The sequence below is a fragment of the Cavia porcellus genome, unplaced genomic scaffold, assembly GCF_034190915.1.
Source record: "Cavia porcellus strain 051 isolate PalLab524CR breed Dunkin Hartley unplaced genomic scaffold, mCavPor4.1 scaffold_49, whole genome shotgun sequence".
Taxonomy (NCBI): domain Eukaryota; kingdom Metazoa; phylum Chordata; class Mammalia; order Rodentia; family Caviidae; genus Cavia; species Cavia porcellus.
Window position 1 is genome coordinate 3,172,062 of NW_026947532.1, and position 24,257 is coordinate 3,196,318.

The following is a 24,257-nucleotide window of genomic DNA, read 5'->3' on the forward strand; positions in this document are numbered from 1 at the left end:
ATCATACACCTCATTTGCCGTCAGAGTATGAGGCTGTAGAGTTCCCTTTTTTCCCATGAAAACAACACAGAACAAAGCCTCAGTTTTAAAAATGCCATGGTATTTTGCCACCGTTATGAAAATCTGTCAGCGTGGTGTCTAATCTTCTAGTGCATGGGATATCAAAACAAGCCCCGCTGAAGGGATCGCACTGTCGCACTTCTGTTAATGCAGAAATGTCAGCTTCCCAGTTGCGGAAGCAGCTGCTGTCAGCCTCCTTTCCAAACGCAAAAGGAAAGAATACTAAAGTTTCTTTCCCTCTGCTGTTACTGTTCTTCAGGCCTGACCTTCGCAGGAAGCCACAGAGTAAACAGCGCCTCACCGAGCTCCTCTGCTCCGAATACTCAAGTGGGCTGGAGGCCAGCGGCGCCGAGGGCTGGAGGCAGCGCGCACAGGAGGCCAGTGGCCGGGGCCCAGCAAGCCCACACCTCGGGAAAACTGCAGCAGCTCCCGCCCGGGCCACAAAGGCCCACAGGAGCCGACGGAAGGACAGCAAGGCCTCCTGGAAGGTTTCCTAAATCTCTCCGCAGGACTGGCTCAGAGCGGGTCCTGGAGGTCCCAGCGGGCATCTTTTCATTTGGAAGGTGCCTGTGACATCTTGCCCTGAGCACCAAGTCCCCAGGATGCATGGGAGCCCTGGGTAGGAGTGGCACAGGGCCCACAGGCACAACGCCAGCCAGCCCTGACTGCAGAAGGAGGCCACGTGGATGCCATCAGGACCAGACCCACCCGGCATCCAGCGCGCCCAGCCTAAGACCCTCGGTGGGCTCCAGGACATGGCATCCTGAGCCTGGGGTGGCCCACTGTGACAGCAGCCCTGCCCAGGCTTGGATTGCATGACCCTTGCAAAGCAGGGTGTTAAAACTGGATTGGAAAAGAGAAAATGTGTTCACCAGGTAGTTCTTTATGTGCACGTGCTTCGTTCCAGGGGACCAGCAGCTTTTAGTCTGGTTAACAACAGGAAGGCGTTTTCCAGGCCCCTGTCCGCCCGCGGACACGCTGTCGCATCTGCTTACATTGCCTTTCCTCTCGCGTCCACGGAAACCACACTCGGGCTAATTGGTTTACTGTTCCTCTTTATTATTTGCCTTTGAAGTCAAAAGGCACCAGTGCTCGCCCAAGCTCTTTTTTCCTCCCCTCAAGTCCAGCCTTGCCTCCGAGAGAGGTCTGGGGTCTTTGTGTGGTGACCCAGAGCCAGCTGCCCCGGTTGTGTTTTCCGGAAGGTAGAAGAGGACCCCCCGGAGTGTATTGATTTCCCAATAAATGTAATTGGTGGACAGCGTAGGGAGGGGCTCGGAGCCCACACCACCCTGTCCTCCTCCTCCCTCCTCTGCTACTCTTGTGCCCCCCTTTGGTTTCCCAAAGGGAAACCCACTTGCGGGCTGAGTGCTGGGACCCCAGGCTCCTGTGGATTAACCAGCCCAGTAGGGTAGGAGTGCTGGCAAGGGTCACCCCCTCGGGAGGAAACAAGACCTCCTCAGAGTCGGTCATTGTGGCAACTGCTGGGGACTGTAGCTGAAGTCTGCACCCGTAATGGATTAGAACAGCACACATCAAACTGGCCTTGCCTGGGTCTGCCCGCTCCCTCTCGTCTTGGTACCATGGCTCAGGTGATCTGAGTGCAGCAGGGAGAGGCCAGACCATAAGTGAACCCCACCTCGAAAGCAGGCCCAGGGATGGGGTGATCAGAAGGAGATGTGCTCCCCTGTGTGTGGGGGGGGTGGACCAGAGCCTCCCCAGTAGCGGGGGCTCACTGCAGTATGGAGGCAAGCACACCCCCCCTGCCAACGCTTGGGTTGGGGGTCACACTTGAGGGTTTGGGGGTCACACCTGAGATGCTGTGCAGTCGTAAACCATGGCTTACCAGTTAATAAGGAAACAGATTGAGGGTTAGTATTATCTAAATTTAAATAACCTTCCAGGAAATCTCTCTCATTATAACTCTTGACAGATTATACATTTCAGGCATCAATTAGGCAAAGCTGTAGCCTAATTCCACTGTACATATTCTAATAGAGTGTGTGTGTGTGTGTGTGAAGAATCGTGCCTGTTTCTGATTTCCCAAACTCACCCAGCTCTGTGACATCAGTCTAGCTGCCATAGGAAAGTCACAGGTCATTTGGACGCTCACTGCCATGCTGTGGCCCGAAACTTTTCCCGGGGAGGGTGGGGGGGCTTGTAGGATGCTTTTCTGGGATCCAGGACACCGCAGGCTTGCAACCCCTGCGCATCCGAAGGGCCCTGTGCACAGGCTCAGGAGTAGATGTGGACCCATCCTCCAGCTCACCAAGCAGGGTGCCCAAAGGACACTGACAATGTCCCCACCGTCCCTTTGATTGTTTTCCTCTGCCCCCTGCAGTGGAGAGGGGAGCAGAGGGGCCCCTGTAGGCAGCCAGCCACTGCCCTGTGGAGCACTTGAGATTCCACAGTGAGTCCAGTGCCGTCCCCCAGACACAAATACTGCCTTGCTTGGGAAGATGCTTGACTGGTCTTGCTCAGTGGCCTTCGTGATCATGAAACTTTGTCTCTTAATCTGCGCCACTGCTGTGGGAAACGTTTAGAAGAGGGCTCATCACTGGCAGGGCCATGGGTACCCTTAAAACCACCACGCTTTGGGGCCCAGGGTCCAGGTTTGCTTGGGTAGGCCCTGGAGAGTCTAATTCATTGCCCTCACATTGTCGAGTCTACTGTGCCTTCTCCCCGTAATGTTCCCATCTCCAGGGCCATGAACACAACCCACTTAAGCTTCTAAACGGAGAGCAGAAGCCCACTTCGAGGCAGCCTGAGTTGTTATTACAGATGGGATGTGCAGGACAGCTCCGAGTACTGTAATTATAAACTTGTAGGGGAGCCTTGTTCTTCATTAACGTAAGATATGAGATGGCCTCACAGGTACAAGGACGATTACATAGTTGGGAATGTGTCTGTGATTTACACTGCGGCTGTGTAAATGTGAGGGGCTGCTCAGCCACCTCCTCCACTCCACAAAATGAAAAGCACACCAGTGCAAGTTGTCCTTTGATAGATTTTTAATATGATTTTAAAGAGTTTTGTTTGGTCTCATTCTTATTCAATGAGATTAATTTAAAGCACTTATCCCCCGGGTTTAAGTCAATCCATGTAGGATCGGGCAGGGTTTGTTGCCTGGGGGGTTTTGTTTGCAGGAGGCTCTGAGAGACTCCTTTCCCACTTCATTAACCCTGAGTTGGGGATGGTACCCCCTCGGTCCCACCGCTGCCAGAACTTGGGATTTACCAGCCCCCATTCACATGCAAAAGAACTCAAAGGCCGAGGGCCCTTGACTTAATTAGCTGCTGTGCACTTTGCAAAATTAGAATAATACCCTGGCCACCCCAGGAAAGGGGGAGGAAAACAGTAGCAGACCTGTGAGTCTGGTTTTGGGGGTTACAGCCTGAGCACACCCCATCCTCTCCTGCCCCTTCATCTCCCAGGAAAGGGGTGCATGCTCCAGCTTTCCTGGCACCCACAGTTCCTGCCTTGGGTGCACTGCTGCAGGTGCTGCGCTCAGGGGGACCCCTCCTCCCCCCACTTCCCCAGAGAAGAATGGCCTTAGGTGACATTGGCCCTCCGAACGTGATCTGGAGTCTGGCTGGAGACTCGGCCCCTCCTGAGAATGGGAATTGGGCTCTTTTCTGTACCTTCCAGCTTCCTCCTAGGGCCATAGGAAAGTGAGGGGTCACAAGAGTACGAAGTTACCCAGTACCGCATCAGGCCCATAGAGAAGGGGCACAAGGTCCTAACTGGCACCAAAGGCCAGGTGCCGCTCATGCCCACCAGCGTCAGACCCCCATGGATGCTGGGGGCACCGGGCAGAGGAGGGTGAAGTGGGGATCAGCCTCGGAGTCCATCTGTCGGCCCCGAGACCAGCGGGCCAGTGACCAGCTGCCAGCATCCTCGTCTCAGCCAGATGAGTCGGCTCAGCAAGGGCGCTGCAGTTTAGCAGCAGCCAGGGAGCTGGGGGCTGACCCCCATCGGGGCCCCAGCCCTGTCTGGGACCCGAGGAACCAGATGGAGAGGGGGAGTGGAGTATGAGCTTCCCTCGCTGTAGAGACGTAAGACTGAGGCCAGGTGGTGGCGCCAGCTGCCCAGGACCCTGCACGCCCTGCCTGCCAGGTTCCCTACAAGACTGCAGCACCCAGGAGAAAGGTGTGAAAGTTTCCTTCTTTGGAGACCCAGGACAGGCAAAAGGCTCTTGGGTTGGACCTGGGCACAGACCCACGATGGAGCGCGGACAGGCGCCTGGTCATTTGTAAGAAGTTTATTTCAATCTTTAAAAAAGACAGGGAACCCAAGAGGCCTGGTTGTCCCCGGGATGAGACAGAGGTGGACACTGGGGCCAGGGTCGGTGAGCAGGTCCCCTGGGCCCTTCCTGGGGAGGGGAGGGCGCAGGCCACAGACTCACTGATTCACGGACACGGTCACAGGCTCAGGGGTCACGAATAAATAACTTCATATACACTTTGCACACGTTATGTACAGCTCAGCCACCGAGGGCACGGGCAGCAGGAGGGGGCCAGCCTCCCACCGTGTGGGGTGGGGAGAAGCTAGGTCCCCCGTTGAAGCAGGAAGGGGTGAGGGAGCGAAGCACAGGTCACCCACAAGTCCCAGAGCCTCAGGACCGCCTAGGGGGGCCGGCGGGCACTGGGAGGGTGGAGGTGCGCGGAGGAGACGCATGTGCACCCGGCAGATGGCAAGGACGCAGTGGGGCAGAAGAGGCGCGGCCCAATCCCGTAGGGGCGCCGGTGGACTTGGCATCGAGCCCCTGGGGGCGCTGAGCCCGGGCGCTGGGCAGGGCTGCAGGCGCCTCACCGGGGCTGCGCGGCGCGTGGGAGGACGCCGGCCAGCGGGGGCAGCGGCGGGGGCGGCTCGCCGGCGCCCTGGAGTCCGTGGATGAGGATGCGGGGCACCAGCGGCCTCTGCAGCGCGGGCGGCGGTGCGCTCGGGCCGCGGTACAGGTAGAGCGCTGCGCCTGGGTCCAGGTTGGAGACCAGACTCTGGGGGTAGAAATAAGGCGACGGGAACATCCGCTGGAGCGCTGAGTAATTGCCTGCCTCGGCCAGTAGCTCCAGCCCGACGGCAGTCTGTCGCTTCCATTTAGTCCTGGGGACCGAGGGGGGGGAAAAAGTACCGCAGGGTAATGACTGAGGTACCTGGAACCCCTGTCCCTCTGGAGTGTTGGGCCCAGAGAGCCTGCAGGGTTAATAAATACTGGAATGCCTGGCTCATTATTCTCTGCTTTCATTTCCTCTTGGATTTTATGCTCTGATTTCCATCTTACAGATTTTAAAACTGGCATGGTGGTGCACACCTATAATCTCAACCCTCCGGGAGGCTGAGGCAGGAGGACCACAAATTTGAGACCAGCCTGGACAAATTAGACCCTACCTCCAAATTAAAGAAAAAAAAATGAGAGAGAGTTGCAGAGGTAGTTCAGTGGCAGTGTCCCTGGGTTGAACCCCAGTACTGAGGTGCGAGGGAGAGGGGCGTGAAGTGTGGGCCAGGGTAAAAGATCTAGAAATCTATAGTCGGAGACTCTAATCCAAGCTTTTTGACCCCAGAGCTAGGCTATAACTTTCTGCGCTGGGGATTGCAGTTAGGGGCCAATGGAGCTGGGTGTTGGGGTCCCCCTGCATCTGTGTCCCCTGGGAAGACCTATGAAAGCTGCAGAGTCAGGCACCCCAGTAACCCTGGAGCCCATCTCTGCAGACACAAGCAGGCAGGATGGGGTGCGCACCTTAGCTTCTCCAGAGGGCAGCGGCACCCACAGCACCACAGCGCAGTGGGCCACCCAGGTCAGAGGCCCGTGTGAGTGAGCCCTGCTCCCTGTCAGGTCCTATTGGCCCAGGAGTTGGGGGGGGAGCAGGCCTGGAGCCCTGGGCTCACCTGCATGGGAGCAGGGGTGCCGGCAAGCCAGCCGGGGCATCGCATTGAGGTGGGCTCAGCCCCGCCAGTCCTTCCCTCCCTGAATTATTCATCACCATCATAATTGTGTAATTACTGCAACAGGCCTTAATTATTGATGCCTGGAGCACTAATCGGGATTTATTATTAATGGGACTGTGTGTTCCAAGGCTTGTTTATGAGGAGCACCATTCCTGCCTCCGCTAAGTAGGTGATAGTCCGGGGTGTGTGTGTGTGTGTGTGTGTGCGCGCGCGCGCGTGCATGCTGTGCACGCACACACATGTAACCTTGGGCCCTGTCATTCTGTGTCCATGTATCATGTAGGCCAAGTGTGTGTGTCACACCTGAATCCTGTGGGTGATTTTTGGAAGATTAGGAATCAGATTCAAGTGCAGGGCCCGTCACTCCATCCCAGGAAGCACTGAGGCCAAGCCCCAGGAACTGCAGGGTGGAGCCGGAGGAGGAAGCGCTTGGCTTCACCACCAGCATGCAGAGCAGAACGTAGCCCTAAGGCTCAAATCACCCGGCCTCAATGGTCGTGTCCGACCACCTGTCCCAGATGCCAAGCCTATCTGCTTCCTGTCCCTACTGTGGGACTTTGATCAAAGCCTTCACCTCTCAAAGACTCTGTTTCCCCACTTTCCCCGAAGTGGGGAGTTGCAGAGGCCTTTCCCTGATCCCAGGCTGCGGACTCTGGGTCCCCTGTATGGAGCTGCAAGGAGTGGAGCACCCCTGTTCCCAGGTCCCCAGTGCAGTGCAGTGGGGCCTCACCTGCGGTTCTGGTACCAGGTCTTGACCTGCGTGTCAGTGAGGTTGAGCGAGGCTGCCAGTTCCATGCGGTCCTGCACGCTCAGGTACTTCTGCCGCTCAAAGCTGCGCTCCAGCTGCGCCAGCTGATGGTCGGTGAAGGCTGTGCGCGCCTTTCGTGGCTTCTTCAGGCGCACCGGGGGGCTGTCCCGGGAGCTGGAGATCTCACGGTCGCCCTCCTCCTTCACTGCAGAGACACAGCGGCGCATCAGGGCCGGCCTCACACAGGGCTCCCGCTCCTCCTGCAGCCAGGGCCAGCCTCCCGGCCGCTGTGGCCCTGCGCAGGGGCCGCAACATGGTTACTGAAGCCGGGACACCCAGGCACCTGAGAACAGGGCATCCACCCTGGCGAAGGGCACAGAAAAGAGAGCGGCCAAGCCCAAGTGGGCTTGCAGCTCCAGGGAGAAAAAGCCTGAGCCCCACAGGCAGAGCGCAGAGCGGCGTTGTCCCTGCCGCCCCGCACAGAGCCTGAGCATGCTCTGGGGAGACAGAGAAGGAGCCCCAGGGGAGCCAGACTGACCCCCAGACAGGAGACCTGGGTTGAGCTATAGCAGCCACACCGGGCCTCTTCTGCTCTGCAGTGCGGGAGAGGGCAAGGGAGGGAGCTGAGCGCCGAGATCAGGAGAGAAACCCGCATGGAGGGAAGAAATTCCGCTTGCCACGCAGCAGCAGTTCCTGCTCTCCAGAACATAGAACTGTGTCCAACCCCACCTGACCCCATTTAGATCCACAGCAGAGTTTTCCCAGATGCCTCCCACGACCCGCCCGCAAACCTCGTGGTGGAAGGAAGGCCAGGTGGAGAGCACCGCGCACCAGGGAGAACGGGCGGCTCCGGCCCGCTGCCCTGGGCCCTGTGCGCGGCAGCGCTCTGGTTTTCGTGGTCGGCACTCTGCCCTCTGTGGGTCCCATGGCACCCACATGGCGATCACCTTTATGGCCCTTGAGTCCCTGCTTCTGAGGACCAAGATCGGAACCGGCCCGGGGGTTTCGTTTCCCCGCTTTGGTTCCGGCTGACTGTGGGGAAGCGCACACTTCCAGGAGCGCTGCACTCCGCGCCCGCTCCTCCTGCAGAGGCCGGGTAGCCGCAATGGCCACCGCCCCAAATCTGAGGGTGCGGGCTGCACTTTCCTCACCGTATCCTCCCCCACAGCCCTCCCCTTCCCCCTTTTCTTTTATGGTGAGTTTCATTGTGCATGGCGTTTGCAGTGACAGGGTTCAGCTGAATGCGAGTTGATTTCTCTCTGTAGGAAACAATAATCCAGTTAATTGAGCCGCTAGGGAGCTTGGGCTTTTCAGCTGGAAAGGCTGCACTTTCTGGGCAGGGAAGGCACCGGGCACCGGGTGCACCCAAGCAGCACTTGCGGAGAGTGCCCAGCAGGGACTGGCCAGACCCAGCTTCCTCTGCTCACCAGGAGGAGGACTGGACTCTGGGTGCTGCCAGAGACGGGGACCTATTTGTGCAAGGGGAGAATGAGTTGTGTGTGCAGGTTGGGGATGTTTAAATAAATCCAAGGTGATGACTATCCAGACCTCAAACTTGCTAGTGTAGAACTCTTACTATTTGATCTAATTATCTGAACTATTTTTTTTTTGTCTTTTTCGTTTTTATCGGTACCAGGGATCGAATTCAACAACTGCCTGCTTGCAAGGCAGGCGCTTATGCCACTGAGCTAAATCTCCAGCCCCATACTATTTCTTAAAAATCCCCTGCTGTAGTAGAGTGGACCAGCCTCGGGGTTTTAAAAACTCAGTCCCTGCTCAGTGCAGGATAGATAGGGCCTTTGGAGGCACACCTGGAACAGCTGTCTCAGCCTCCCGGACAGACACAGCCAACAGGACCTCCAGGTCCCAGACTTCGCTCTGGAAGCTGCCTCTGGGCGTTCGGAGTGGGAGCCCCGGTAACCCTCCCTGCCTGAGAGTTTTGTTTCTCCCTGGACCTGGGCTACAGCCCTTTCTATGCTGACCGCCTCACATCAAAGCCTGGTTTCAGCTTTGTGGACATTGCCTTTGAGGAGCCTTTGATACGTGGTCTTTGCCGCTGCCTTCCTTTGGAGGAAATTACTGGGGGAGTTGCTTTGAATGTCCGCGAGGTCTGGCTCCTCGGACTCTGGCTCTCCATCAGGCTGCCCAACTTGGGCTCTAAAAGTCGCGCCACGTCTGACAAAAGCTCCAGGCGTGGCCTGCATGGCCGATGTCTACTCCCCTTTTCACTTGGGACTTTTTTAGGTATAAAGTTGGCAACTCTGAGGACCTGGAAAGACCTCTCTCCTGCTCCAAACCTATCTAAGCCATGTGCAGTCGGCCCTCCCGGCACCTTCCAGATCAGGTATCGTCAGAGAAGGAGGAAGAAAACTGATACTCCAATTACCTTAAATGAAACCTCTCAGGAATAAACTGTTCCTGCATGCAGGCCTGCAGATTCTTCCCCCAGCTCTACCCGCGATCATGGGAAGTGGTGGTTGTTGTGGCAAATTGTAAATAATAAAAGATGATGCGCTAAGTTATATTTTCGCCATCTCCACACGCTCACACACCCACACAGGTGCGCACTGAGTTTTTAAAACCACAGGGACTGAGTTTTTAAAACCCCGAGGCTGGTCCACTCTACCACAGCAGGTCCCCAGGGAAGGAGCAGGGGTGACATGTCTCCCCGTGCTCTGGTCTGGGTGAACCTGTGCGTTTCCAGGGGAGGCCGGTCTAGTCTGATTGAAGGAGCCCCACATAGGGGAACCAGAGAGAAAAACAGAATGTGGGGTGGGACCCCGGTGGGGTTCAGGTTGGGCCTCAGGATCAGTCCTCAGGCCAGTTCTTGGTTGGAAGGGGATATCAAAGGAGCCTCCCTAAATTTGGTGAGGGTGCGGTAGAAATAAGGGCCAGGAGATGTAGACCCCAGACAATGCACGAGTTGCCTTTTGTAGGGAAATTTTAGTCTCAGGAAAAGGGTTTCAGGAATTCATTATAATCCTGAAAGAGCTACACACAGCTTCTGCCAGCTCCTAGTTCTGTACTGGGGCACCGAGGACACAGCTGTGTCCCCCCAAACCCCACCTCAGTCTCCCAGCTCCCCTCCACTTTTGCCCCTTGATGTCTTCCCAGAAAGAACTCAGTGCCTCTGGCCCCTGTACAAGAGCGCAAGATCTGAAGCAAAACCAGGGCTCCCTGTCCTCCCCCTGCCCCCATTCTTTCCTTTATCTTCTCCCCCCCCCCCCTTTTCCTCCTAAGCCTGATCTTAGCCCCTCGGTTAAGACGCAATGAAAAGGGATCCTAAACAACACAAAGATTCGCTGGGTAAAAAAGACAAGGGAGGGGGCAGCGGCCCCAACCTGGTGGGTTCAGGGCTGGCAGACTTGGGAATCTGGTCTCCCATGAAAGCTGGATTTCATTGCTTGAAGAATTTAACGAAATTCACTGAGGATGGCTGTGTGGGTTTGGGGCCTTTCCCTTGCCGCCAGACCTCTGAATCTGCTCCAGCCAGTGCCGAGCTGCTGTTTCTCCTTTGAAGTCAGTGTTTCCTTTGCAAGATTCACAGGCCCACATGCACTGGGCCCAGTGGGAGGGAAAGGCCAGTTTCTTATGGGGCGGGGAGGGTTCAGATTAAAGGGTGGAAAATTCTGACTGTACTCAAAGCTGCTGCTGAAAATTTCCTGCCAGAAGCTCACTCTTGTAGAGCAACCCTTTTCCCTTTGGGTCTTCCATCCCCCCAAGGTCTCTTCCCAGATACCAATGGCTAGAAAGACCTTGCTCCTGCCCAACAGAACCACTGTTGGGAGGAGGGTGGTGGTCCCAGTCAAAGTTTCAAAAGTTAGCTTTGCACATTTGGGGGGTCTCTCTCCTCTCTCCACAGACCCCCACTCTCTCCAAGGCACCCTTTGTTGCTCAAAGGTAAAAGCATGGGCCTGGCCACCCAAAAGGCTCAGACCAGACCAAGCGCTCAGCCGCTCAGCTGGGGCCCTGGGGAAGCGAGGCAAGCGTGTACATATTTCTGAGAGCTTGCGCTCAAGTTTTATGCACGCATTTTTATCAATCTACCGCCCCCTGAGTTCTCACCTCCTGGCTTCTTACCTTTATACTCAGAGTCCGATGAGGCATTGCTGCCACTTTTGTCCAGCTTGTCTCTAAAGTCCTCCCCGGCCTTGGCCGCAAGGCGGCCCCCAGGCTCAGGGGCCGTTGGTTGCCCGCTGCTGGAATAGGGCGCACAGGCGGCGAGTGGTTTGCAGTCAGCGAGGATGTCCCTGATCAGAAAGGAGGAGGTGACGGTGCGCGACTGGGCAGGGGCAGAGAGCTGCCCGGCCTGCAGATGGGAGTCCAAGCCTGGGCCGGATGCCCCGCTGGGCCGCGGAGTGCCTGTCTCCAGACAGTCCCTTCCCGGGGAGGCTGGTGAAGAGCAGCCGCTGCTGCTCTCGGAGCGCGGACTCAGCTCCAAGGGTGAGCGGCAGTCCCCCAGCAAGTGGTCCCCCTTGGGAAGGGCGGGGCTGCTCGCACGGTGGGAGAGAATGGAGTCGATCCCAAAGCCATTGGAGCCTTCCATCGCCAAGCTGCGACCTGTCCTCCCCAAAAGCTCCCCACCCACCCCCCAACCCCAGCCGCCGCTGCCCCTGCCCCTAGCTGCGGGCTGGCATGGGGAAGGCGGGCAGGGAGCCTGCGGGCACCTTGGACGGAGTTCAGCCTTGGGCGAGCCCGGGAGCTCGGGGCCAAGCTCCTCTGCGCATTAGATCCAGAAGGGCTCAGCGCGTCGTCTTCTGCAGCATCGCGCGGAGCCGCCGAGCCCAGGGGGGGGCGGTGGGAGTGTCGGGGAGGGAAGGGAGGAGGGCGCGCCAAGTTGGGGAGCGCGAAGGGGGAGACGGACGGCCCGAGGGCGCCTCTGGCACGGAGGATAAACGAGGATGGCGGAATCTGAATAAAGGACGGCTTTGAAAGATCCGAACGTGCGCTTCCTCCAGGCAAGTGGCGGCCGAGGGCGGCGGGGTCAGCACCGCGGAGAGCGGCGGGCCCAGGCCGGGCTAGCGGCCGGCGGCTCGGAGCGCACCTGGCGGCGGCGGCGGCGGCACCAGCACCGCGGAGAGTGGCGGCGGCCGGAGAACCATCCCGCGGCACCTGCCCGCAGGTCCGCGCCGCGCCGGGTCCGGTCAGCACCGTGGACAGCGCCGGGGCTCCCGGCGCTCGCTCCGCAGGTCCGCCGCGCGCCCTGCCTCCCCCCTTCCTCTAAAAAATGAACTTGTGTCACTTTTACTTCGAGTCCGGGTTTTTTTTTTTTTTTTGGTTGTTATTTCTCTCTCTCCTCCCCCCCCATTGTGTTGTGTTTTTTTTTAAGGGGACGCGCCCACGTGTCCCCGGAGTGGTGGCGCTGATTGGCTCTGGCCGATTTTGGGGGTGATGTCACGACTCCGCAAGCTGCTTCCCGATTTCTTTTCGGTTTGATTAAAAGAGACACTGAATTAATTACAGCGCAGACCCAACTGTTTACCGGCGATTTCCACGCGGTTTGCTTTCATTAGGCTGGTGATGAGGCCCCTAATGAGGGTGATTAGCGGGGAGGGGGGGCGGGCGCGGGGGAGGCCCGGGCGCCCCGGGTGGGGATGGCGGGTGACGGCGGTTTCGAAGCCTCGCGACCCCTCCCCACGATGTCCAAGTTCCTCGGCTGCGAGTCTGCCATGGATTCTTTTTTTTCCTCCTCTGTCTTACTTCTTACAGAAACGAGAAGGTCTTAAACCTACCGAGAAAGAAAGAAGTGCGAAATACAGAATCCCTTTCCTAGTTTGGGGAATGGCATTTGATTTCTGCTGCTTTAGGGTAGATCCCCAATGGGTTCTAGATGCTTTCCGGGTAGGGCAATTTGCCGTCCTTTCTTTCTGGCCTCTTTGGGCCCTGCAGTCCTGGTGTCCCGGGAAGCGAACTGAACGGTGACTGCTGCCTTCACCCTGGGGCAGAGGTGGAGACCGTGGGAAGATCCCGAGGCCGGGGCACTGAGGACTCTTGTGGCTCAAGGAAGGCAGGGAGGGAAAAGCAGCAGCGACCCCCACCCGGCCCCTGACCTCCCTGTGGCCCAGGCCTGGGGAGCTGGAGCCTGTGCCTCCACACACGGTGCCTTCTTACTCCACGGAGCCGGAGCTTGTTTCAAGGGCAGCGCTGTACACACCACCTCTTCCCGGAGAATAAGGTGGCCCCTTGCCCTCCACACCCCACCACAGGGCCTCGCTTCCTCGTTCTGGGGTGCCAGAGCCCAGGACCCCAGGCAGATTCAGACAGTGTCCTGGGCCTGGTTCTCTGGAAGCAGCCCCAGGGCTGAGTCCCAGGTCTGAGAGCCAGCCGGCTCTGCGCTTCCACTGAGGGCCTCTGGCAGTCCCAGCCCAGACCTCAGCCAGCCCAACCACGCTCCTGCTCCCCACAATGGGCTCCAGAAAACCTCCCCGACCGTGGATCGGCACAGAATCCAGAATGGTTAGGTGCTTGCATCACCAAACCCAAGACCCCTGCGATGGATGCCCATGAAACCCAGAGTAGCAGAAACTTTCCCCTCCCGCGGGCCAGGCAGGGCCAGGCCGGGTAGCTGTGGCCTTGCGCCCAGCTCCACACCTCCACACGCTCCCCCTGCACCCGGCAGCAGATTGGAAGCGGCCATGCCGGCGGCTGGGCTGGGGGCTAGGACCCGCGGCTCCCGGGGGACACAGGCTGGGCTCGGCTGCAAGCTGTCAGGCCGGCAAGAGCGGGGGCCTGGCCCCAACTCAGCCTCGGGCCCTGGGTGCCTCCCGCGGGCCAGTGGTTCCTTTTCCATTGGCGGATGGGGGATTGGGTCATACATCAAGTGGAGTCTTTTCCTGCTAGCCCCAGCCTCAGGCCTCTCTCCTGCTTCAGGAGCCTGGAGAGACCTCGATTTCCACTCACTTCCATCCTCCTTTGCTTCTCCCAGTCTCACGTGCACCCCTGGAGAACCCTCCTCCCCTGTGGCATCCGAGTCCTGACACCTCTGCCCTGTGCCTGTCAGTGGGAGACTGCTCTGGGCCAGAGCATAAGGACTCCAGGTCCCGGGAGATCTGCTGTCCCCTTGCCGGCAGCAGGTCCCCAGCATCCCTGCCCTAGCCGGCCTGGGAGTGCTGCTGGCCATGCTGGAACCTGGTCTGGCCTCTGCTCTTACACCGGTGCTTGGACCTGGGACCCCGTGACAGAAGCAGGGCAGCAGGCTGTATTAGGCGCCGCTTGATCAGAGCAGGAGCCGCGGCGGGCAGGAGCCGCTCTGGGTGTCGAAGGGGAGCAGCAAGCATGCTGACCTCCTACAGCCTGCCGGCCTCTCCGTCTGCCCGGAGGCCCAAGAATACTTAATGGTCGTTAGTGGACTCTCATTTGCATTGAGTTGTTGCTGTGCCTTAGAATATAGAACATGCTAGGTGAATTATTTCGTTTGAAATTTACTCTGGGATTTAGCCCTCTCTAGCTAACATGGGGGACTCTCCGGGCAGTGCTAGCCAGGGGCCTCCTCCCGCCTCCCTCCTCCAACATCCAGGGCTCCCATCCCCACCTGTCCACAGCTCAAGGGCTCCTGTGTGAGCACCTGAGCCCGTGCCTAGCTGGGAAGGAGCACGGGGACACACGGGAGACTCTAGGCTCTAGGAGACAGTTGGCAGAGACTTAGCGGGACAGGAGGCCCTCAGAGCTCTCAGGTCCCAAGCAGCAGGGTGTGAACCTTAGCAAGTTGCCTGCGCTCTCTCAACCTCGCCTCCTCCCCCAGCATTTCTTGGGGCTTGGCTGAGGGGTTCGGAGCCTGCAGACTTGAAGGGAGGACCTCCCGGGTGGGGTGGGGCTCTCCTGGGGCAGGCAGCACCGCCACTCCCCACTCCTGGGTGCAGTCCGTCAGTCTGCTTTCTGTGTTCAGGACCTCACGCCCTTTTCCCTAGCTTCCTCCTTCCCCTTGAAACCGCTCCCTTCCAGACTCCGGCCCTGCTGGCCCTGTCCCTGAAGATCGATTTCTCTGAGGTCTTTCCGCTCTCTTGGGCCAGGAGCCCGGCAGGTCCAAATGCACCCGCTGGCGGAGGTGGGACAGGAAGAGAGCACCCTCCACAGGCTGTGGTGCTGTGTGCATGCTGGGCAGCTCTCCTGGGTTCCCCAAGTCCACTTCCTACCCCAAGGGGCTCTGGGCCAGCTGGGCTTCCCTCCTTCCCAGCCCCACCCTGTCTGCCCCACACTGTACAGCTCTGGGGCTGGAGAAAGGGTGGTTTGTGCCCATTTGCTCACCTGGCTCAGCAGGCGGAGACACAACCCATAAACATCTTTTAGAGAATGGTCCTAGGGTCTCTGCCCATACAGGGATTGGTCCCAGGTATCTAGGGGCAGCATAATGGGGCTGGGAGTTCAAGGACACCGCTCCAAAGTCAGCCAGAGCAGTCAGAATCCTGGCTCTGAAATCCAAGGCTAGGACTTGGTACATCAGCAAATCCTTATTTAAAATGTTGATGTTTAATCCATCGTAGATTTAAAAACATTTACTTATTCATGTCTTTTTGAGACAGGGTCTCACTATGCAGTTCAGGGTGCATTGAGCTCACTTTGTAGCCCAGGCTGGTCTTGAACTTGCAAACAATCCTCCCGCTTCAGCCTCCTAAGTGCTGGGATGACAAGAGTGCGCCACCACACCCGGTTTTAAAACACTGATTTGAAAATATTGCATGAAAATATCATCTTGATCAGTGCAGTGTGGGGATGCACACTTGTAATACCAGCACATGGGAAGCTGAGGCAGGAGAAGCCACATAGGCTCAAGGCTAATTTAGAATAACAAAATAAAATATTGTCTTGGCTACTGAGGTTTCTGGACCCTCCCTTAAATTTTGCACCTTTAGGTAGGTTTTATACCCCAGCCCTTCTCAGTGACTGCTAAGAAAATCAGGTTGGTAGCTAAGGTTACTTTTGTTTTGGTTTGGTTTGGTTTTCATTTCTTAAAGCAAATAGCTTTGGGAACTTTTTGGGGGTTTTGAGCTATAAAATGGGGATTATGAGTCAGGTGTAGTGGTGCATGCCTGTATTCCCAGCACTCGGGAGGCTGAGGCAGGAAGATCATTGCAAGTTCAAGTCCAGCCTGGGATACAAAGTGAGCTCCAGGCCATCCTGAACTGCATAGTGAGACCCTGTCTCAAAAAGATAGGGGAAAAAATGGGGATTATGTGAATTCTCATGGTTGTAGTAAGGAATCTTTGCTCTTGGCTGCTAACAGAGCTTCTCCTCTCTGGCAGGTGAGAGCCCCCAGGCCAGGCACCCCAGTACCCTTCTTACTTGGTACCCTTGTTTGCCCAGGTTTGTTTGTTTTTTTCTATTTATCTTGCTCATCTGGGAATTGAACCCAGGCCCTTCATGGAACTCCATCTCCAGCCCTTCTTTTTCCCATTTTACTTGGAAGCAGGGTCTCAACTAAGTTGCCCAGGTTGGGCTCAAGCTTTCAGCCCTCCTGTTTCAGCCTCTCCCGGTGTTGAGGTTACAGACCTGGCCCCCATTTCTTAGGGTGGAGGACTTGGGTAAGGCAGGCCAGGCATGGGCACAGCATCTCTCTGCTTTACAGGCAGATGGGCTACAGGAGCAAGGAGCAGCGGCCCTCGCAGCCAGGCTGTTTGTAGAGGGTGAAACCCTGGGCACTGGGAAAAGTGGAAGGGAACTGCCATTTCTCCACTTCTCTTCTTTTTTTTGGAGAGGGGTGTGGTGGGTACCAGGGATCGAACTCCTGACCTTGTACTTGGCAGGCAGGCGCTTGTGCTGCTGAGCTACCGGGGTCCCTCTTTTCTTCCTTCCTGTGAAGCAGGTATTGCACCCTGTGCCTCCCGCTAGGCAATGGGAATCATGGAGTCCGGACAGCTCACAGGATGCGTGGTAAACAGCTGGGTGACCCCGCCTAGGGGTGTGGGGCCCAGCATGCCCAAAGCCCTGGCTTCCATCCCCAGCCCAGAAAAGAAAGAAAAAAATCCCCCTGCATAGAAATATTCCATTTATATAGATTTATAGCTGTAGAATTTATCTGCATTTAATTCTAGGAACCTGTGTACACCCAGCCACCCCAGGATGAGTCCAAAAAATCTGTTTTTGGAGGAGAAACAAACGCAGCAAGAAGAGGCAGGCAGGTGAAGGCCCTCGGTTGTGTGCAGGGCGGAGTCCAACTCCTTTCCAGGCAGAGAGGTTTGCTTTCTGCCAGGCAGAGGCGCGGTCTCCACACCCTCCTGCCTCCCTGGGCGCTGGGCAGGAGCTGTGGCTGTGAGAGGCTTTCTCTGGAGCCCAGCCAGGCAGGAAGCATAGACACCCACCCCGGCACCTTCCTCCTCCTCCTTCTGCCCAAGAAAAATATCAGTTACCTGGTATGCATGAGAGGATAGAAGGAGAGAGGGAAGGGAGGGGAGGATAGGGGGGAGGGAAGCAAAGAGGTTTGGGTTCTGGGCTGTAAATCTGGAAACAGAAGGAACAGGAGGCCTGCAGGCCCTGGTCTTGCTGCCCAGAGCTCTGCCGCCCGCCGGGCTCCTCTAGATGGCCTTCCCCAAGGCTCATCTCAAATCTCTGGCGCCCCTTCCCCACCGCAGGTCCCCTCCCCGGGGCTTGCCCCTCTCCCGCCCCAGTGGGGATCAGGGAATCTCAGCGGACGGGCGAGTCCAGCCCAGCTGCAGGCTGTGGAGCCGGCACTCAGGCTTCTCTGGTGTGTGCGGGATCGAAGCCCAAGGCTGCGCCTCCACCGTGCCTGTCTGGTTGCCCAGGGCATCGGCTGTGTGTGTGTGTGTGTGTGCGCGGGAGGACAGGGAGGATGGGGGTGGGAGGCCATGCTCCCCAGCCACGCGCCCTCCACCGAGCGCACCGTGGGCGTCCGGCTCTGCGCCCTGCACTGACGCCGCTGGCTCAGGCCGGCTCCTGCGCCCCTGCCCAGGGGGCGCTGCCCTGGGTGCGGGAGCCCCTAGCTGGGCTCTGCCTGGGTCCCGAAGGTGCCCCCCACACCAGGCCGCGCTCCAGGGAGGTCAGGAGAGCCCCGAGGTGGGGAGCAGCCTGGAGGCAGAGGCGGGGCTCAGGTGCGCGGGCAGGGAGCTCCTTGAGGCCCGGCAGCCTCCGCCTCCGCGTCCGCGTCCACTGGCCAGTGGGTGGCGCTGTAGGACAAGGAGCCGAGGTCTCCGCGGAGAGGCTGCAGGCAGCTGGGGGCCCCCTCTCCCGGAGGGCGTCTGGGCGCCGCTCGCCCCTCTTGTCACAGCCCTAGCAAAACTCACGGCATGCGTGCGTGCGGGCAAAGGGGTGAGGGAGAACTTCCTGGAGCTGCGAGCCCACTTCTGGATCCTTCAGGAAACCCTTCTGCCTCCCTTCGCCCCGAGCTTTTAGAGCTAACCCCCCTCCATTCAGAACTTTTCCTGCTTGGCACCGCGGCCCCGTGGCCCATCCTTCCTGTGTCCCTCATCGCTCTCGGGGCTGGATATCCACTGTGCTGACCAGGTTGCGCTCTAACTTGTGATCCTTCGGCGTCAGCCTCCCAGATCCTGGAAGCCCAGGCACTCATGGCTGTGAACCGGCCTCTCATGGGGGCACAGCATGCGGGGAGGGGGGTGCTCACTCAGACCTGTGCTGTAGCGGCTGTCCAGGCCCCCGGACATCCACTAGGATGGGCATCTCGGGGCCAGGGGTTTAGCTCAGCAGTACAAGTGCCTGTGTGGTAAGCATCAGGTTGTGAGTTCAATCCCCGGCACGCACACACATACACATACATCGCCCAAAAAAAGAGTGCTTGCCTGTACCTCTAGCTTTGAGCTCCAGCACCACAAAACCAAAAAACAAAAACCTCAAAATGGGTGTCTCCCCGTCAGATGACACGTGCTTGTGCCCAACACTGTGGAGCTGTGTGGGACTTGGACCCTGGGGTCTTAGACCCTGCTGGGAAGGGCTCACTCCCCGACTAGAGGCAGGCGAGGAGGCTGCTGCACAGAACAGAGCTGGCCTGCGGGAACCCACGGGCTGTGTCCAGGCAGGGCTTCAGGGGAGGCTGGGCCATGGTCCGAGCTGCAGGAGGCTGCAGGGGATCGAGGGGTGGGGGTGGGGGGGCTCGAGGGTTGTGGGGAGCTCGAGGACTGTGGGCACAGAGAAAAGCAAGCCTGGAGCCCATGGAGGGGGCGCGGGGGAAGCTGCAGGGGCCACCAAGGGGAAAGGGGCTGCTCTGCCACAAGTGGGGGCTGTGTGAGGAGCCAGAGGGCAGACGGACCCCGGTGACCAGGGGCTCAGTTCTAGGGCGGTGGGGCAGGGGTCCAGGGCCGGGCCTGCCCCTAGCGGCGGTTTTGCAGGTAACACGGACAGTTTGTGAGGGATTGGGGGGGGGGGGCAGAGAGACGTTTGTTCGGCAGGCAGCCGCCTAGATGTCAATTTTGTTTATGGCCTGGGAAAGGCATAGGGAGGTGGGTTTGAGGGGAGCCTCTGCCTCGCTGGCTGGAGGTGAGCGCCATACACTTGCTGGGCGACAGGGGACCAGACAGAACCCTGGGGAGAACTGCAGACTGTAGGTCAGCACTGGGGACCCTGGGGCTGGAAATGGTGTTGGAAGGCAGGGCACGTGGCTGGCCCAGGTCATGTGTCTTGGGGAGTCCCGGAGTGCCCAAGTAGCACCTGCCAAACCTCAGTGCAGCTCCCCCAACAGTTAGGCGTCTGTTGGTTTTCACAGAAAGACCCAGGGGACCAGGACAGAGAGCCTCTTTCACCAGACACAGCGGCCTGTAATTCATGGAGAAAAGTCAAAGACCCTGAGAAAGATAGAAAGAAGCTCTGCACCCTGGTCACTCCAGCCTCTCCAGGACAGGCGACACCCTGGTCTCCATGGAGAAGGCCACCAGCCTGCCTGATGGAAGGCCCTGGCTCAGAGGGGTGGGGCTGCCCCAGGGATGAACCATGGGCTCTTCCTGCCATCGGGGTCCCAGAGAGAGACTTCTGTCTGGGTGAGGAACACCAGCCACCCCAAAAAAGGCAGCTAGAGCTCATGTTTGGAACATAAGACGAGGGCTTTCAGAGCATGGCAGCGTCTGGCATTCCGCCAGAAACGCATGGCCGGTCTCATCGCCAGCGGGCAGTGCCAGCGATCCCAGCCTTGGCCTGGGTAGTTAAAAGCTGCCTTGTCATTTGGAGTTGGCTTGGCAGGTGAGGGCTTGGGAGAGAAGCAGGGGAGCCGGCCAGGAGGGGCGTCCCAGGAGAGGGCTGCTGGCATAGGTGGAGGCTCCTGCTGGTAAACCCGGAGTGGGATGCTGGGGGGGGGGGGAATCACCAAAAGTAATTAACCCAAGAGCTGTGGGAGGCCGCAGACCCCACAGAGAAATGGGGGCGGGGCTGGCCAGAGCTGGGGTGAGCGAGGCAGAGACAGGAGAGTCTTCGGGGGGGCTTCTGAGCCTCGGGGAGGCCTAGGGGTGGGTGTAGTTGCCCATGCGCAGGGTGCCCTGGCGCACAGCATGCTCTTCCCGATGGGCCTTGAATGCTCTCTGGCGGTCGGCCTCGGTGGGGAATGTGTCGAGATGGGGACCCACCTGCCAACAGGAGACAGCACACCGATGAGGTTCCCTCTGGTTGCTCCTGTCTGCCTTCCCATCCCCGGCCTTGGTCTTTTGTTTTTTGTTTTCTGAGACTGGTTTCTCTATGTAATTCAGGCTGGCCATGAACTCACTATGTAGCCCAGGCTGGTCCCGAACTCTCAGTGACCCTCCTGCCTCAGCCTCCCCCAGTGCTATTATAGGTGTGCACCACCCGGCCTCATGATTTTAGAGAAAAATAAAAATAGTGAAAGGGGGACTTCTGCAAAGTGTCACCAGACCCAGCACCAGGCAGAAGGGGGTGGTAAGAGCCGCGGCAGGAGGGCAGTGACCGAGCGGGGGCAGCACCACAGTGCCTGCATCGAATTCCACAGGACTTGTGTTGTCCTCACAAAACCCACAGGAGCCGCTGTCCCCAAGGGGGACCTGCACCATGTGAGCTGGAGAATGTGTCCCTGCCCTCCCGGAAGCCTACACCAGTGGTGGGCAAAGCCCTGTCTTCTGGTGTCCTCCGAGTCTGCAACATCACTTCCAGGCAAGAGAAAATGTCTCCCACTTCTCACACACGACATCTGCTAACATGGTGTTCCCCTCAGGATAAGCTAAGGCATGGAGTGGAAGGGGCTGAGGCTCACCTGTCCCCTTCACAGCCATCCATCCACTGTCCATCCATCCATCTACCCGTCATCCATCTGTCCATCCATCCATCCATCTGTCCATCTACCCATCCACTCATTCATTCTTTCACTCACTCATTCACATCTGCTGAGTGCAGCTCCAGGTCAGGCCGGAGGGTTCAGCCGTGAAGGAGGGAGCCCAGGCTCTCCCCTCATCAGGCAGTGGGCAGCAGTACCGATAGAGGTCCATCTCCCTGCGGCCAGCAGCATGGGGCTGAACAGTGAGAGCCAAACTTCCCATGTCAGAGGATTCATCTTCATGGGAGGGAGGCTGATCGGGGCTGGGAGGATGCACAGAGCTTTCTGGGCACAGGGAGCAGAGTGTGAGGTCACCCAGTGGGGTCAGGTTCTCAAGGAGGAGCCGCATTGGGGTTAGGGTCCACATCAGGGCCAGGGTCCACAGGAGCAGCGCAGGGCCCTCTGTGGCTTCAGGATAAAGCCGGACCTGTGTCCCTGGCAGCCACAGGGCCTGGTTCAGGCCCTGGGCCCACCCAGGGAGGTTAGCTCAGCCCATGGTGCTGTGGGCACCTGATGATGAGAGGGCACAGCCAGAAACAAGGCGGGGAAGAAAATCGTGACCCAAAGCTGGCAGAACCCTCAAGCTCAGTGTCCAGAGAGTGCAATGCGACCACGACCATCCCACTCCAGATGTGGAGCCCGAGGCCAGGGCAGGGTTGACTGAGGCTGACCCCAGGGACCTCATGGCCCTTGCCCTCCTCTGAGCCCTCAGCTTTGGGTTCTTTCCAGAATGCTCTGCTGCAGCTGCCCATGCAGCCACAGGGTGCTTCCTGCATTCGTGGGAGGTACAGGGGTGCTTGGGGGGCTGGCTAGGAGCCCGCCAAAGCAAAGTCGGGTGGGCAGTGCATTGGTCCTCCAGCAGCCATGCTCTTTGCTCTCTGGGGAATGTGGACCCTGAGGGGACCCCCGTTCCTGGGAAAACACCCCCACCAGCCCTCACATCCAAGCCAGTGCAGGCTTCAGAAGGCCTTGGACCCTCTGCCGATTCCATCAGGGCCACACACTGCCCACTCCAATGCCATCCTGGTGTGTGCACTTTAGTTTTTTGTCTTTTTTGAGACAGGGTCTCACTGTGTAGTTCAGGTTGGTTTCAAACTCACAACAATCCTTCTGCCCAGCCTCACCTGGGGGCTCTCATAACCCAGGCAACAGCCAGTTCCAGAGCTCTGGGCCCCCTGGGGCAGTGCCTCACACGGTTGCCTGGTGTCCCCATGAGCTGGGCCAGCGGTCTGTCGTCAGCTCACTGTGACTGATCAAATAGTGACCGGGCTCTTAGCTCCACCTCGAGCATCCTAAATGTCCTGAGTGTCTCACAGGGAGGAGCAAGGGAAAAAGAAGACCCTGCGCCCCCACAGGAGGAGACCAGGGGCTCTTAGGGGACCGTGTCCTGTGCTCTGGTAGGCGCCAGCTTGATTTTCCTGACACCTGGGTCACTGCAGTCTTGGGAGGTAGCAGTCAGCTTGCCCAGGGCTCTATCCTGGGCTTCATACCTGGCAGGGATTTCATTCCTAGTGGAACCACGATTAATATCATGTTGGAATCACTTTCCGCATGGCTACGATCTCACTGCGATGATAATTTTCTCCTTTAAAAAAGCTGTAATCCCTTCCTGGGATTTAACGGATATACAAAACCCGCACAGAAGGGGTACAGTTCGGGTGTGGACGTTATGCCCATGAAACTATCACTCCAGTCAAGGCGATAAAAATAGTCATCACTTTCAAAAGGTTCCTTTTGCCCTGTTGGTTTTCAGTTAAAAATAATTTTTGTAAAATAAAAAAACTTTTTAAAATTCTTTTGGTATAATTAGCATGAGGTCCTCTCTCTCTCTCTCTCTCTCTCTCTCTCTCTCTCTCTCTCTCTCTCTTCTTTTTTTTTTAAACTGGGAATTGAATTCAGGACCTTGCACTTGCCAGCAGGCACTTATGCTGCTGAACTGTATCCCCAGGCTCAAGGTTTACCCTCTTTTGAGACAAGCCAGGCATGGTGGCACACACCTGCAATCCCAGCACTTGGGAGACTGAGGCAGGAGGATCACTGCGAGTTTGAAGCCAGCCTGGGCTACACAGTGAGTTCAGGGCCAGCGTGAACTACATAATGAAACCTTGTCTCAAAAAAAAGACAAAAAAGGGCTGGGGATTTAGCTCAGCAGCGCAAGCACCTTCCTGGTGAATGTGAGGTCGTGAGCTCAACCCAAAAATAAAAAATGTTTTTTGAGACCGTGTGTGCTTCCATACACTGGCATTTTTTTTTTTTTTTTTTTTTTTTTTTTTTGTACCAGGAATCAAACTCAGGACCTTGTGTTTGCCAGGCAGGTGCTTGCGCTGCTGAGTTATATCCCCCGACAATTTTTTTTTTTTTTTTTTTTTTTGAGACAGGGTCTCACTATGTAGTTCAGGTTGACCGTGAACTCACAGTGAAGCCCAGGCTGGCCTCCAGCTCACAGTGATCCCCCTGCCTCAGCCTCCTGAGTGCTGAGATCACAGGTGTGTGCCGACATGCCTGGCTGGTTCATTTTGCATGGATGGAACTCTGCACCCTGAGCAGTCCTCTCCCGCACCCTGGATGACTTCCTCTCTGCCCAGTCTCCTCAGCCCTGCGGCTCTGCAGGTGGAAGCGCAGCTTTGAGCTCCCCATCTCAGCTCCCCGCCGCCCCCGACCCCCCTGACCTTAGTTGGGGCAGCACAGCGACCTCCACATTCTGACCCCAGAGCTGGCAAGCCAGGTCTTATTTGGAGAGAAGATTCATGGATTCAGTTCAGCCGAGGGCCCGAGGGGACCATCCTGAATCACCGCGTGCACCCTATGCCCACTCTATGCGGCTTCCCACCTGTTTCTGGTGGATGTACTGGTCTGTATTCCAGAGGCTTGCAATTGATTCTCTGCCAACCAGCTTTATTCCAAACAGAAATCCCCACATGGACAAGCCAGCATGTGTGACACGCCTCAAATTGTGTGACAGTGCTGGGGTTTCAAAGCATCTCCAATAGATGCACCAGGGGAGATGCCAAGCACTGTGATTTGAGCACGGGTCTTTTGGAGAAGCAGACCCAGAGGCCCCGCGTGAAGTCAGCCTCTGGGGGCAATGCAGCCCTGTCTGGCCTGGTTCTTCAGAGCTATAAGAGAGCTGGGTGTGGTGGCGCACAATTGTAATCCGAGCAGTCCGGAGGCTGAGGCAGGAGGATCGCCTCAAGGCCACCCAAAGTACACCGTGAGACCTTGCTTTCAGCTTCCCAGTTTGTGGTCATTTGTTTATGGGAGCCCCCTAGCTCCTCTGCCCCTCATGGCTGG

The 24,257-nt window shown here is 57.7% G+C and overlaps 3 protein-coding genes across 8 annotated transcripts in view; 1 reads left to right on the top strand and 2 right to left on the bottom strand.

Annotated features, from left to right (window-relative positions):
• Positions 1–923, top strand: part of Ddx31 (DEAD-box helicase 31) — a 63,880-nt gene extending 62,957 nt beyond the window's left edge. For 4 of the 6 annotated variants that reach the window (XM_063244163.1, XM_063244162.1, XM_063244165.1 and 1 more), the window contains one exon: positions 320–923. In XM_063244163.1, coding sequence (XP_063100233.1) covers positions 320–557 — 238 coding nt within the window. In that variant the 3' untranslated portion in view covers positions 558–923. The remainder of the gene's footprint in view (positions 1–319) is intronic. The other 2 variants (XR_010045960.1, XR_010045962.1) reach the window with 1 other exon arrangement.
• A 3,379-nt stretch (positions 924–4,302) lies between these two features.
• Barhl1 (BarH like homeobox 1) lies at positions 4,303–12,326 on the bottom strand. Its single transcript, XM_003470811.4, has 3 exons — positions 10,832–12,326; positions 6,734–6,956; positions 4,303–5,160 (listed from the first exon to the last, which is right to left on the bottom strand). Exons 1-3 carry the CDS (start codon positions 11,295–11,297, stop codon positions 4,866–4,868), a joined length of 984 nt encoding a protein of 327 aa, XP_003470859.1. The 5' UTR covers positions 11,298–12,326; the 3' UTR covers positions 4,303–4,865.
• Positions 12,327–16,716: 4,390 nt separating this feature from the next.
• The window catches only part of Cfap77 (cilia and flagella associated protein 77), a 117,753-nt gene continuing 110,212 nt past the window's right edge, over positions 16,717–24,257 (bottom strand). Inside the window, exon 6 of the mRNA XM_003470820.4 lies at positions 16,717–20,268. Within this exon, the coding sequence (XP_003470868.1) occupies positions 20,146–20,268 (123 nt within the window). The 3' untranslated portion in view covers positions 16,717–20,145. The remainder of the gene's footprint in view (positions 20,269–24,257) is intronic.

What these genes read in the sequence shown, in the direction of transcription:
- Barhl1 (XM_003470811.4), bottom strand. Translation starts at nt 11,297, where the DNA reads ATGGAAGGCTCCAATGGCTTTGGGATCGACTCCATTCTCTCCCACCGT. An exon ending in ATCGGACTCTGAGTATAAAG is followed by an intron (nt 6,957 to 10,831) that starts GTAAGAAGCCAG and finishes GTGTCTCTGCAG; the next exon opens with TGAAGGAGGAGGGCGACCGT. An exon ending in ACCTGGTACCAGAACCGCAG is followed by an intron (nt 5,161 to 6,733) that starts GTGAGGCCCCAC and finishes CTCGGTCCCCAG; the next exon opens with GACTAAATGGAAGCGACAGA.